The sequence below is a fragment of the Schistocerca americana genome, chromosome 2, assembly GCF_021461395.2.
Source record: "Schistocerca americana isolate TAMUIC-IGC-003095 chromosome 2, iqSchAmer2.1, whole genome shotgun sequence".
Lineage (NCBI taxonomy): Eukaryota > Metazoa > Arthropoda > Insecta > Orthoptera > Acrididae > Schistocerca > Schistocerca americana.
Genome location: NC_060120.1, coordinates 490894001 through 490909729, shown reverse-complemented (window position 1 = coordinate 490909729; position 15729 = coordinate 490894001). Strand labels below are relative to the sequence as shown.

At 39.8% G+C, this 15729-nt stretch overlaps 1 protein-coding gene across 2 annotated transcripts in view; it reads right to left on the bottom strand.

The window, feature by feature from the left end:
* Positions 1-15189, bottom strand: part of LOC124596012 — a 137879-nt gene extending 122690 nt beyond the window's left edge. The window contains exon 1 of one of the 2 annotated variants that reach the window (XM_047134967.1): positions 14935-15189. In XM_047134967.1, the coding sequence (XP_046990923.1) occupies positions 14935-14950 (16 nt within the window). In that variant the 5' untranslated portion in view covers positions 14951-15189. Of the gene's footprint in view, positions 1-3642; positions 3761-14934 lie in introns of those variants that run through there. The other variant, XM_047134966.1, reaches the window with a different exon arrangement.
* Positions 15190-15729: the final 540 nt, after the last annotated feature.

Genomic DNA, 15729 nt, shown 5'->3' with positions numbered 1-15729 from the left:
TGACAATATTTTTTCTGTATCTACATTAGTTTTCAAAATATAGTTTGTGGCAACAGACTGAGTTGCAGTGTACCTAGAAGTCTAGATTATGTAAGAAAGTGGTAGTTTGACTGTGCACAGCCAACAAATCTGAAAGCACACCAGTACATAAGAAGCTGTACGGTGGCTTCCATAGTATCGATGTAGAGTAGATCTGTACCATAGCCTGAAGTCTATGTTAATTTGTAAGGTGACAGTTTGGTTGTGAGTTGTCAAAGCAGTATTGAACAGTTAATCCCAAGAATCACCACATGGTGTTCTTTACCATGATCTTTGCCAAGAGAGCTTCAATTACAGGTGGCAACCCCATGTCCTGTACTTGGTTTAAAAGAATTCCCTTTCCATGACAGCTTGTACACTTGCAAAACAATACTTTCACAAGTATGAGTGTTTTGGATACATAATTTATTTCATAGCAAATCAGAATTGGTGTTCACAGTTACTGCCAAAGAATAATCTTCACTGAATTTCATTGTAAAGCAACAGAAACAAATGTGCATTTTTGAGAATTTTCAAAAGCTGCCATTGTCCTGTGCATATTCTAATTTTTAGTAAATTGGCATTTGTGATTTAATTACTATAGCAGTTATTGTAACCAACATATTGTGTTACATCTACTTTTCCCTTAAAGAGAAGACACCCTATATATTTTCTATATTTATAATAAATCAGCTCTGTTTTCCAGTTTGCTTACAACTATAATAATTAACCTCAAAAAGTTTTAGTAATTTTTACCACAGGTTGTTCTACTGCCTTAATTGAAATCTCATTTTGTGTATTTGCTTCAATTCTCATAAGGAACTTTTTAGCTCAACATATTAAAAGATAATCAGTGGGCTTAACTTAAAAGTTATTTGTTCACTGTTCTGTAATGCAGCATACTGGCTAAAATGCACCCCCACCATGAATGTTGCTCTCAAACAAGGAAAGAGTTGGTTGACATTCATAAGCAGCTAGAAATCGCCCTGACTACTGCCAAAGAATTGGCAGCTGCTGCGAGTCGTCGTCTTGGAAGAGCTCTCAAGAGCCATGCATCTGTGGTACCAGTACCAAGGGTATCTCAAGTACAATCCACTATTCCCTCTGCAGAAAGTACGGGATCTGTCATTACACATCCACTTGATTGTGAGAGGTGTTTCAGTGTTAGAGCTAGGCACCCTGTACGGGGTGGATGGGGACCAGGGGGACTCAAGGTGTTGTACCAATCCCCCCTTACCAACAAGTCTATGGTGCTGTCTTTCGCTGAAACTGAAACTGAGCCAGTAGGACTCACTTCACCTGTTTTGGCGAACCTATTTTGTCCAGTTGCAAGAGCAGGCAAATGCAAAACAATAGGGATCTATTAATCATCAGTTCAAACGTACAGCAAATGATGGTACCCCTCCACTCAACATGTTGAAGAGCCTATTGCGGCAGCTATTAAAGGAAACGGGTGCAGCTTGTGACGCATGTTGGAACAAATGATGCCTGTTGTCTGGGCTCAGGAGTCATCGTTGGATCATTCCAGCAGAGAAGGTTAAGAAGACCAGCCTTGTGCATGGAGTTTTAATGAATCTTACAATTTGCAGCATTGTCCCCAGAACTAATCGTGGCCCTTTGGTTCTGAGTCGAGTGGAAGGACTGAACCAGAGACTCTGAAGGTTCTGTGACAAGCTAAGTTGCGACTTCCTGGACTTGTGCCATAGGTTGTGAATGGTAGGGCCCCCTAAATGGGTCAAGTGTGCACTACACATCGGAGGCTGCCACTCAAATAGCTGACTGTGTGTGGGTATGCACACAAGGACTTTTTAAATCAGATGACTCTGCATCCAATCCAAATGACAATAGCTGCAGGAAATCCAGAAGTATTAGCGTAAGATCAAAAGAAATGCCTTGCACAGGTGAGAGTATTAAAATCTTAATGGTTAAGTTTTGAAGAATTCACAAAAATAGTGCCAGAGTTTGAAGAACTCCTGAAAAGTAGTGAAGTTCACAAAATACTAGGTCCATAAAGCTGACTGAAACCTGAAATTGATAGCAGAGAGTTTTAGGGAAAATTTTAGTGTATATTGAAAGGATAGGCAAATGGGAAATGGAGGAGATGTATTTGTCGCAACAGACATGAAACTCAGATCCATCGAAATAGAAATTGAAGCTGCATGTGAGATTGTTTGGGCAAGACTCAGTACCAAGGGTGGACATGAAATGATAATTCAATTGGATCCTTCTTTAACCCACTAGACGAATCTCCTGATGTAACTGAAAGCTTAAGATAAAACCTCAGTTCACTTATACTTAAATTCCCCAATCATACTGTAATCATCAATGGAGACAATCAACTGGAAATTCACCGTTTTGTTAGTACTGGGCATGATAAGCCATCCAGTGAAACATTGCTAAATGCCTTCTCCGAAAACTATCTAAAACAGATAGCTCGGAAACCCACTCATGATGGAAATATATTGGATTTAATGGCAACAAACGGATCTGATCTCTCTGAGGATGTTGTGGTAATAACGATTACCAAAGTACAAAGGACAAGTAAAACAAGCAGAAAGCACACATGTTCAGTAAACTACCTATCTATCAGCAGTGCCATATCTCAACGACGAACTTGAAACTTTCAGCACCGGGGTGGAGAATGTACAAGAACTATGGCTCAAGTTGAAAAGCATAATTGACCATGCGCTGGACAGGTATGTACCCAGTAGTACAGTTCGTAATGGGAGGGACCCTACACGGTATGCAGTCACTATAAAGAAACTTCTAAGGAAATGGAGACTACTGCATTAATAGGTGTAAAACAAAACAAAGGGCTATAGATAGAGCAATGCTGAATGAAATGCTTTTGGCTGTCAAGAGAGCAATGTGTGAAGCCGTCAGTGATTACTGTAATGGCATTTTGTCAAATGATCTTTCACAAAACTTAAATAATTTCTGGTCATATGTAAAGGCTGTTATTGGCATTAAAGTTAGTGTCCAGTCCCTAGTCCCTACCAAGTGAAACAGGGACTAACTTCATTATCAAAATTTCCTTCATAAAGGAAATTCAGGAAAATTGCCTCAATTTAATCCTTGTGCCACTGAAAAGATGAATGAAATAAGTATTAGAGTCAGTAGCATTGAGAAACAGCAGAAATCGTTAAAACTGAACAAAGTTCCAGGGCCCAATGGAATCCCTATCAGATTCTATACTGAATTTGCAGCGGAGTTACCCCCTCATCTATTGTAGATCCCTCACATAAAAAACTGCACCCAGTTCTTGGAAAAGAGCACAGGTCACACCAGTCTACAAGAAGGGTAGTAGAATTGATCCATAGAACTACTGTCCAATATCCTTGACATCAACTTGTTGTAGAATCTTAGAACATATTCTGAGCTCAAACACAATGAGGTACCTCAAACAGAATGACCTCTCCATGCCAACAACTATGGATTCAGAAAACATTGATCATGCAAAACCCAACTCACACTTTTCCCACATGATGTGACCAGGCAGTTACGCAGATGCAGTATTTCTTGATTTCTGAAAATCATTTGACTCAGTACCACTCGTATCCTAATAGTCAAAAGTACAATCATACAGGGTATCAAATAGAATGTGTGACTGGATTGAGGACTTACTGGTGGGGAGGATGCAGCATGTTATCTCGGATGGAGAGTCCCCATCAGATGTAGAAGTAACTTCGGAGTTGCCCCATGGAGTTGTGTTGAGACCCTTGTTATTCATTTTGTATATAAATGATGCAGTTATCTATAATGAAATACTGTTTGAAAGAAGCTGCATAAATATTCAGTCACATCTTGATAAGATATCAGAGTGGTGTAAAGATAGGCAACTTGGTTTAAATGTTCAAAAATGTAAAACTGCAAACTTCAAAAACAACAAACTGGCCAACTCATACAAATATCTGGGCGTAACACTCTGCAGCAATATGGGATGGAATGATCACTTAGGCTCATTTGTGGGTAAAGCAGGTGATAAGACTCGGGTCATTGGGTGGATACTGGGGAAGTGAATCACTCTACAAAGAAGATGGCTTACAAATCACTCGGCAACTGGTTCTAGAATATTGCTAAATTGTGTGGGACCCATACCAAATAGGACTAATCAGAGATATTGAATGTGTACAGAGAAATGCAGCACGAATGGTCACAGTTTTGTTTGATCTGTGGGAGAATCTCAGAAAGATACTGAAGAAACTGAACTGGCAGACTCTTGAAGACAGACGTAAAGTATCCTGAGAAAGTCTACTAACAAAGTTTCAAGAACGGGCTTTAAATGATGACTGTACAAATATACTACAACCCCCTACATATCACTCAAATAGGGACCGTGAAGGTAAGATCAGAATAATTACAGCACGTACAGAGGCATTCAAACAATCATTCTTCCCATACTCCACACATGAATGGAATGGGAAGAAACCCTAATAACTGATAGAGATGTACTTTCTGCTATGCACTTCATGGTGGTTTGCAGAGTGCAAATGTAAAACTCACTAGTAGAAGGACCTTCTTGGTCTTTCCAATCCTCTGACTATTTACTGCTTTAACTTGCAGTTTTTCCTTCAATTGTCTGTACACAGTCACTGAAGCAGTGAAGCTTTTAGAGCTACCCAGATTGAAAACAGGTGCTTTTCAGCTTCTAGTAAACCACTTCCTCAAATCTGGCACATAATCACAGCCAGTCACCTATTTCATTTTTAACCTTACTGCTGCCAACTGCATTCTCAACTGGTCTAATTTTGCCTGTGCTATTGTCACTCCAGCCTGGAGCTTTAAGATCAACTACACGTTCACCATAATCCCAGAGCGATAAGCACAGTTACCATGTAATTGCTGAAGGGTCACTATTCTATGGCAGTTGCCAACTTGTCCACTGCAACAAATTTGTTTAGTCTAAACAGATTATTTAGCAAATGTCGTTCCATGAAAAATTGTGATTAGGCCTACATGACTTATTATTGTTTATTTAATAAAGACCAAATTACTGATGATATTTATTTTGCAGAAAAATATATGTATGTTACATATAAATATCATTGAGTAAGTTAAATTTTAAGTTCTTAAATATATTTCATTAATGATGTTTCCCATATGCAATTTACCTGGCGCTCTGTAAAGCAGCAAAAACATAATGAGGAAAATATGCATCCTGTTTTCTTACATTACTTCACACTGAGAATAACACCATGAAAGACATAAATAGTCAAATTAAATGAAAGCTTTTAATGTGAAACCATACACAGTCTCTACCTCTTGAATAAAATGAAAATGAGTTAATACTATGTTTAAATAAAATGTAACATAATTCTTTTTACCAGAAAAACAGTCCCCAAGGTAAATTTGGGCCAATGGAAGCATTTGATCCCACCCATCTGCTTTGACCCGTTACGTAATGGTGTAGTGGTATGTGATGTCACTACAGTGCGGAATTTTTGAGTTGGTTGTGTTTTTCGATGCCCTTTTGTTATTTTTGATGGTGCACTCTGGCGGTGGATGTCGACATGCTGAGTTTAACATGCAACAGAGCGAGGTTGACGAGAGTTCCAGCGGCTCGGACCAAGGACACGTATATGCAGCGTTTTCTGAGTGTGTGTATAAGTGTGTGTGTGTGTGTGTGTGTGTGTGTGTGTGTGTGTGTGTGTGTGTGTGTGTGTGTGTGTGTTTGGGGTGGCCAATCTAAGTGATACTGCCAGAGGTTTTTGTTGGTAAGTAATTTTTGTTCTGGTTTTATTCTATAGTAATTGTGATGTTTTGTGTGTTGTCTGTTTATGGTAGGTTGGTTGCGTTTTAATTGATGTAGTGAATAGGGAGTATTTTGGTTTCTGAGTCATCATGGTTTTGGTTCAATTGTTCAGAGTTGTAGGTGTTGGTTTTTTATGTGGGTCAAGGGAAACGTCCAATTCCACTTTTTTGGGGTTTTAGGTGTTGGTTTTTTGGTATCAGTAGCTGCGGTTCAGCTACATAGGTCAAGAGAAATGTAAGATTCCTGAGGCTTTTTGTTGGTGTAGTGGAATCTACATCTACATTTATACTCCGCAAGCCACCCAACAGTGTGTGGCGGAGGGCACTTTACGTGCCACTGTCATTATGTCCCTTTCCTGTTTCAGTCGCGTACGGTTTGCGGGAAGAACGACTGCCGGAAAGCCTCGGTGCGAGCTCGAATCTCTCTAATTTTACATTCGTGCTCTCCTTGGGAGGTGTAAGTAGGGAGAAGCAATATATTCGATACCTCATCCAGAAACACACCCTCTCGAAACCTGGCGAGCAAGCTACACCGCGATGCAGAGTGCCTCTCTTGCAGAGTCTGCCACTTGAGTTTGCTAAAAATCTCCGTAACGCTATCACGCTTACCAAATAACCCTGTGACGAAACGCGCCACTCTTCTTTGGATCTTCTCTATCTCCTCTGTCAACCCGACCTGGTACAGGTCCCACACTGATGAGCAATACTCAAGTATAGGTCGAACGAGTGTTTTGTGAGCCACCTCCTTTGTTGATGGACTACATTTTCTAAGGACTGTCCCAATGAATCTCAACCTGGCACCCACCTTACCAACAATTAATTTTATATGATCATTCCACTTCAAATCGTTCCGCACGCATACTCCCAGATATTTTATAGAAGTAACTGCTACCAGTGTTTGTTCTGCTATCATATAATCATAGAATAAAGGATCCTTCTTTCTATGTATTCGCAATACGTTACATTTGTCTATGTAAGGGTCAGTTGCCACTCCCTGCACCAAGTGCCTATCCGCTGCAGATCTTCCTGCATTTCGCTGCAATTTTCTAATGCTGCAACTTCTCTGTATACTACAACATCATCCGCAAAAAGCCACATGGAACTTCCGACACCATCTACTAGGTCATTTATACATATTGTGAAAAGCAATGGTCCCACAACACTCCCCTGTGGCACGCCAGAGGTTACTTTAATGTCTGTAGACGTCTCTCCATTGAGAACAACCTGCTGTGTTCTATTTGCTAAAAACTCTTCACTCCAGGCACACAGCTGGTCTGATATGCCGTAGGCTCTTACTTTGTTTATCAGGCGACAGTGCGGAACTGTATCGAAAGCCTTCTGGAAGTCAAGGAAAATGGCATCTACCTTGGAGCCTGTATCTAATATTTTCTGGGTCTCATGAACAAATAAAGCGAGTTGGGTCTCACACGATCGCCTCGATACTACAAAATACAGATTTTCTACTACAGGCTCTTTGTTATTAGGTACGAGTAGAGAATGCAGTAAACAAATGAGGACACATTCCTCTGCGACTGGTCATGGGCACCTGAAGAGGCAAGACTCAGTGCCGATTGTCAGTTCATGTATGACAGGAATTATGAGCGATGAACTAACAGTACCTCACGTAATACCAAACTAGCTGATTGTGTAAGGTATCTTCAATTCCTTTCAAACCACTTGCTTGTCCTGCTAGAGCATATACCGTTCCAACAATGTTGAATGCACGGTGGGGCACCATCCCATTTTCTCCGGAATATCCGAGGACACTTACACAGACATTTAAAGGTCAATGGATTGATCGGGGAGGCCCAATACGTTGGCCAGCTCGTTCCCTCAATGTTCATCCCTTGAATTTTGGTTGTGGAGACGCTTTAAATCTTTGCTGTTAATTACATACTAAGACTACAGGAATGCGTCATCAAAGCCTGCCACCACCTTCCGCTAGTGCCTTGCGTCGACTTCGAAAAAACAGTTTTCACTGTATGCGAGAGCCGTATTTCCTACAACTCGCCCAGGCCTACATGGTAGCGCCTTCTGTTTTTTTCCCAGCGGCACGCATTCTTATGTTAGTTCCCTCGCCGCTGTCGCGCTTCGTTGTGCTCTGCATCTTGTGTTACACTCCCTGCCGCCCTATAGGTTTCCAATTCCATCAGAGAATGCCTGCAAAAATCTTCCATGCTTCGCACCTGCATCGTCCGGAACAGAGCGGTTACGCTTCTGCAATGCAGAAAGTGCTACGGTGACTTCTCTGTACCTCTGTTGATGCTAAGTTGTCGTCGTTTTTGTCTTCAAAATGAAGGCTGGTCAGACGCACCTTTCAAAGTTAGCCTTTCTATCCTCATCTCTGCTTAACAATAGCAACTTACATCCATTCTTACATGCTTACTGTATCCAGGCCTTGGTCTCCCACTATAATTTTTACCCTCCACACTTCCATCACCAAATTGAAAATTTCTTGATGCCTTTTTTGTATGTGTTATAGCAACCGACCCTTATTTTTAGTCAAGTTGTGCCACGCTGCTGCACGGCCGTAGCAGTCATCGCGGTCAAGGTCATTGCTTTCGGTTGATTGGTTGATTTGGGAGAGGGGACCAAACTGCGAGGTCATCTGTGCCATCGGATTAGGGAACGTTGGGGAAGGAAGTCGGCCGTGCCCATTCACAGGACCTATCCCGGTATTTGCCTGAAGCGATTTAAGGAAATCATGGAAAACCTGAATCAGTATGTCCGGACCGTTGTCCTCCCGTATACGAGTCCGGTGTGCTAGCCATTGGGCCACCTCGCTCTATCATAGCTGTCGCTGGTGGACAACATGTTATTCATATGGTTCAAATGGCTCAGAGCACCATGGGACCCAACATATGAGGCCACCGGTCCCCCAGAACCCAGAACTATCCAAACCCAACCAACCCAAGGACACCACACACATACTGTAATTTAAATTTTTTTAGTTGTTATTTGTTTTGGGATGCCGCGGAGATTTCTTAATTGTTGTATATTAGCTTGCCCCGCCCTAAACCCCCCCCCCCCCCCCCAATTTCCCACGGTTGTCCCTTTAGTTTCATTTTCTTTTTGAAGTTTTGGAGTGAGACGTTATTGTGTCATTTTTATTTTTGTTCATGTTTGTTGGCGAATGTATGTGGTGACACATTGATGACATCATGGGTCAAAGCACATTGGTGGAATCGGATGCTGAATTTGCACTTTTGTAAAATTCACATTGTTTATGAATGAAACACATTACATAAATGTATGACACATATTACATACAAGCTGGCCATTTCACGAGCAAGTGGAACAATTTTCAAAATTAATAGTCCTCATTTACCCTGCACCTGAGGTTCAAGTTACAATCTGTGGCCAACAAATATCAAATAATATGGTTATTTTAAGTTGTTTGGATCTTAAAGCAATGTGACTTAAAAGATATTAGCATTTAATAAGTGGAACAGTTCAAAAAAAAACAACACATCAAAGTTTTACAGAACATTCAGAGAAAATATGACACGAGACCAACCACCAAGTTCATGTTTCAAAAGACAAGGTGGAACACTAGAGACAAACCCAAAAAATAACTGTGAAATATTAACCCAATGCTTTGACTCACTACCTAACTGTGATAAACTAACACTACACTTCAAAAAGCCAGAACTTGATCTGGATTTCAAATCCACAAAACATGAAATAATTATGACGTAATAAAATCATTGAAAAATAGCAGGTCACAAGGAGAATATGGACCGATTTCAGAACGTTGACCACGAAAATGTTATTCAAAAGTAAAATAATCATTGAAAACAACTAGGGAAAATAAAAAAGTACCAGAGAATGGAAGTCAGCCCTAATACACCCCATCCACAAGAAAGGAGTGAAATTGTATACTTATGGAATATCGTCTCAGATTTGTGTCTGGATTCGTGGTTTCTGTCAGAGGGGTCACAGCTCGTAGTAACTGATGGAAAGTCATTGAGTAAAACAGAAGTGATTTCTGGCATTCCCCAAGCTAGTGTTATAGGCCCTTTGCTGTTCCTTATCTATATAAACGATTTGGGAGACAATCTGAGCAGCCATCTTAGGTTGTTTGCAGATGATGTTGTCGTTTATAGACTAGTAAAGTCATCAGAAGATCAAAACAAATTGCAAAACAATTTAGAAAACATATCTGTATGGTGCAAAAAAATAGCAGTTGAGCCTAAATAACGAAAAGTGTGAGGTCATCAACATGAGTGCTAAAATGAATCCGTTGGACTTTGTTTACATGATAAATCTGTCAAATCTAAAGATCGTAAATTCAACTAAATACCTAGGAATTACAATTATGAACAACTTAAATTGGAAGGAATACACAGAAAATGTTGTGGGGAAGGCTAACCAAAGACTGCATTTTATTGGCAGGACACTTAGAAAATGTAACAGATCTACTAAGGAGACTGCCTACACTACGCTTGTCCATCCCATTATAGGATACTGCTGCACGCTGTGGGATCCTTACCAGGTAGGATTGACAGAGTACTTCGAAAAAGTTCAAAGAAGGGCAGCACATATTGTATTATCGTGAAATAGGGGACAGAGTGTCACTGAAATGATACAGAATTGGTATGGACATCATTAAAACAAAGGTGTTTTTCGCTGCGGAGCAATCTTCCATGAAATTCCAATCACCAACTTTCCCCTCTGAATGTGAAAATATTTTGTTGATGCCAACCTACATAGGGAGAAACGTTCACCACTATAAAATAAGGGAAATCAGAGCTCTCACGGAAAGATACACGTGTTCGTTCTTTCCCCGCGCTAAACAAGACTGGAATAACAGAGAATTGTGAAGGTGGTTTGATAAACCCTCTGCCAGACACTTAAATGTGATTTGCAGAGTATCCATGTAAATGTAGATGTAGAAAACAAAACAGACTCCAATAACTACAGAGGAATTTCACTACTACTTGTCACACACAAAATTCTATCCAAAGCCCTGTTAAATCCCTACAGGCACAGATAGATACACAGATAAGAATATCTCAAGGAGGGTTCAGGAAGGGAACATTAGGTAGCAAACAGATCTTGTGCCTGGCAACATTATTAACAAGGATAAAGTCCAGGAAGATCACAATAACATCTGTCAATTACAAGAAGGCCTACGAACCCATAGATACAGAAACACTCTCCAATATCCTGAAAGAAATTATGGTGGACAACACGACCAAAAAGCCAACCCAAATACAACAATCAAAGTGAAGTTGATGGGAAGGAGATCAAACCAATTCAAAATCAACAAAGGACTGAGTCAGCGAGCTGGCTTGTCATCCAATCTATTAAACTGAGTTTAATCAGGACATGGGATAAAGGAGTCAGTGGGGTCAAGACAGGGAGACACAAAGATAAAATCATCAATACAAAACGCCTGACCTTTGTTGGTAATATAGCCATCATAACAAATAACAGAAAAGAAGCCAAAGAAGCTCTAGAGACAATACATGCAATGTCAGCCAAAATGGGATTACAAATCTCGCATGAAAAAGCACAGTACTTGGGCAAAAAATTCACACACCACACACAGAAACACCACTGGTGACTAGGTACAGAAGCGCAAGCAGAAATTTTCAAATGCCTGGGAGGGTTTAAAGAACATAGGACTGAACTTGACATCCAATGAAGAACTAGAAAACTACAAAAAGCATACAGACATACATGGAACCACTAAAACAAAATAAGTATCACCATCAACCCCAAATTAAGACACTGTAATATAGTAGTGTTACCAAAGGCCTTGTAAGTCTCGGAAACAACATTAATCAAGGGAAAAATGCACGTGACACAAAAAAAGAGAGGAAAATACTGGGAAAGTTCAGAAAGAGGGAGCTCTGGATAAACAGATCAACAAAAGAACTGTATGAACAGAGACAATTACAAATAACATCAGGAAAAGTGAAAAGTTCAATGTACACTTCAATACGATGAATGAAGACAAACTTGATGAAAAAATGTTAAACATGATGACCAGCAATACAGTGAAAACAAGCTGGGTAAAGGAAACCATGGATGATAGTTCAGGGCCCCATTTATGACAGAAATAACTTAAATCTAATAGCAACAAAAAAAAACTGACCTCCTTGAGGAAGTCCACAGTAAACTGGTATCAGTGAGCATAACATAGTTACAGTAACAGTAAATATCAAAACACAAAGGGCAACTAAAGGGGACTAGTGTAGCAGGGGATACAACCCGTCGGCTTTGGACAATGACGTCACAAGTGGCCAATCGAGAAGCGATTCTTCTTAGTGTTGTAGCTCCCTTCAGTGGCTGATAAGTGTTTTTTGGCTTTTTTTTAAAAAAAAAAATCTCACGAGATAGAATAAACAGATCCACTTTATTAAGCAATCAGTAAAAAAACGAAACTGAAACATAACAGCGAAAGCGAAAATGGTAAACTGCTCTCTGGCGACTTGTGACGTCATTGTCCAAAGCCGACGGGTTGTATCCCCTGCTGCACTAGACCCAACTAAAGCAAGCACACAGATTTATATTTTCAGCAAAATAGACAGAGAAACAATAGTGTCATACCACAATGAGTAACTTAAAACTTTTAGCTCATGACAGGGGCATGCAGAGAAACTAGGGTTCAAGTTTAAAAGAATAGCTGGCCATGCACTGGATAAGTACGTATGTATCAAGTAGGACAGTTCATAATGGGAGGAATCCTCCAAAGTATTCAGTCACTGAAAAGAAACATCTAAAGAAACAGAGACAACTTTATCATAGGTATTCTAAAACAAAGCACAGGGTTGTAGATAGAGAGATGCTGAATGAAAGTCATCTGGAAGTCAAGAGAGCAATGCGTGAAGCCTTCAGTGACTACCATAGCAAAATGCTGTCATACAATCTTGCACAAAACCTAAAGAAATTATAGTCATATGTAAAGGATGTTTGTAGCATCAGAGCTAAGTGTCCAGTCACTCATGGACACGACTGGACCTGAAGTTGAGGGTAGCAAAGCAAAAGCTGGTATGTTTAACTCTGTTTTCAAACGTTCCTTTAAAAAAGAAAACCCAGGAGTATTGCCCCAACTTATTTCTCATATCACTGAAAAGATGAGTGAAATAGATATTAGTGTCAGTGGTGTTGAGTAACAACTGAAATTGTTAAAACTGAAAAAATCCCAGGGTCCAATGGAATCTGTATCAGATTCTGTACCCAATTCACAGCATTGTAAGCCCCTCTGTTAGCTACAGTCTACTGTAGAGTTCTCGAACAAAATACTGTGGCCAGTAGTTGGAGAAATCACAGGTCACATATGCCTACAGGAAAGGTACCAGAAATGATCCACAAAGCTAAATGTAATGAGGTATCTTGAACAGAATGACCTCCTCCATATCAATCAGCATGTATTCTGAAGACATCAATCATGTGAAACCCAACTCACAGTTTTCTCACATGACATCCTAAAAGCTACGGGTCAAGGCAGTCAGGTGGATGTAGTATTTCTTGATTACTGAAAAGCATTTGACTTTGTACATCAACTACACTCATTACTGAAAAAACGATTATACGGGTTACATAACATAATTTGTGACTCGATGGAGTATTTATTTGAAGGAGAAGGAAAGCATTTTATCTTTGATGAAGTGATATCAACTGACGTAGAAGTATCTTTGTGTGTACCCCAGGGAAGTATGCTGAGTCCCTTGTTGTACATGTTGCATATTAATGATCTTGTGGACAACGTTAATAGTAACCTCAGACTTTTTGCAGATGATACACTTATCTACAATGAAGTACAGCCTGAACAAAGCTGCATAAATATTCAGTCAGATTCTGATAACATTTCAAAGTAGGACAATAGTTGGCAACTTGCTATAAATGTTTTAAAATAATGTAAAACTGTGTACTTCATGAAACAGAAAAACATTGTACCCTATGAAGGTAATATCAGTTAGTTTGTAAACTCATACAAATATTTGGGTGCAATGCTTAGTAAGAATCTGAAGTGGAACGATAACAGACTCAGTCATGTGTAAAGCTGGTGGCAGAATTCTGTTTATTAGTAGAATATTAGGGAAATGCAACCAGTCTGCACAGGGGATTGCTTACAAATCACTTGTGACCCACCCTACAGTATTGTTCTAGTGTGTAGAACCAGTACCAAATAGAACTAGCAAGGGATGTTGAACATATACAGAGAAGGGTAGCAGGAATTGTAACACATTCGTTTGACATGTGGGAGTGTGTCGCCGAGATGTTGAAAGAACCAAATTAATAGACTCTTGCAGGTAGATGAAAACAATTCTGAGAAAGTCTTGCTACTGAAGTTACAAGAATTAACTTTAAATGATGACTCTAGGAAGATACTACAACTTCCCAACATTTTGTTCCCGTAGGGATCATCATGATAAGATTAGATTAATTACAGCAACACAGAGGCATTTAAACAATCATTTTTTTTCTCTTGCTCCATTTGTCAATGGAATGGGAAAAGCCCTAATAACCGGTACAGTGGCATGTTTTCTCTGCCAAGTGTTTCACACTGGTTCGCAGAGTCAGGTGTAGATGTGGACCGAAACAAACTAAACATCTCCGGGGAAGATATGAGGCACAGGCAAAAAAATCGCAAAACATCGGGTGAGAAGTGGACGGCGGAGAGGGGGGAAAAAAGCACAGTAAATATATGTGAAGTTTTTGGCAAGAAAGAGAAAGAACCTGAAAAAATGTCACAGAAAACTGCTGTGTTTTAATAATAAATGGAACAGTTTTCGACTAAACACAATAGTGCCAAAATAAAGCGCGACTCTCTGATATACTAAATTGTTGTTCACATTGAAAATAGTGTTTGTATACCTCCTCTCCGGGTTCAATATTTGTGTCCGGCTGCGCGAATATCTGATGTACTTAAAAATTTCTAGGTGAAGCGTACTTAATTTTTGTATCAATCATCAGTTCTTCGTTCATAATACTAAATGACGATACAAGAAAGCAGCATAGGCTATATTAAACCTTTTTCAAATAATGCTGTGAACACGTGCCTAACCTACTTGTTTCCATGCAATTTCAGTTGAACGCTATTTCAAAATAATAAAGAAAAGGGTGAGTTTCTTCACTATTTCAGGACGTCTTTTCTACATGTTAAAAGCATTATATCAACCCAAAAAAAAAATCCAATCCCGTGTATCATACCTGTTGCTAGAGCCATTTCGAATTTGCCTCGATCCGACTTCTGAAGTCAAACTATGACGACAAAATTACGGTGAATATGCTTAACAGATTTCGTCTTCCAGAAATAAATATCATACTTTGTACACATACGTGGGAGAGTAAAATTTACTGCAGTATACGTAAATATAACACATAGCAAATGACTAGAATCAGCAGTCCGAGCACAACATTCGCAGACCGCTTGTTTTGAAATCGTATGTAAACATAAACAGTGGTACTAAGCCGATTGCGACGTTTAAACGAGCGCACTCTACGGATATCGTATAAGTAAGTTACGAGCTAGCAGAGAAGATAAGGCAGAATGGAAAGGGAACAAAGTCAAAAAAGAAAGAAAATACAGCTTCTGTAGTGCTCAGCAACTTTCTTATCCTTTAATGCGTATTCTGCGTCATTCTTTTACACTCTGAGTAAAACAGAGTCCCCATGCCTCCCCTTTCACCACTATACTGTTTAGATCTGAAATCTGGAGGATCATAATTATTTACTGGATTGTGACTCATATCTGAAACCTTTGCCTTTATGTCTGCACACAACACATCTGCACAGACAGACAGTTGCGTCTGAGCAAGAAGTTTGCGCAGATAGGAGAAGTGAGCAAACTTGAAAACTAGAGTAGAGTTGGTGATCTGAGAAAAATTGCTGAAATCTGTGGGCATCAATCACATCTGTGCACACAAATCGTAGCGTGTGAACAGAAGCTAGCCACATATCCGGCGCGCGAAACGTGTTTCTATCATGTTTCTCGTCCGCGTGTGC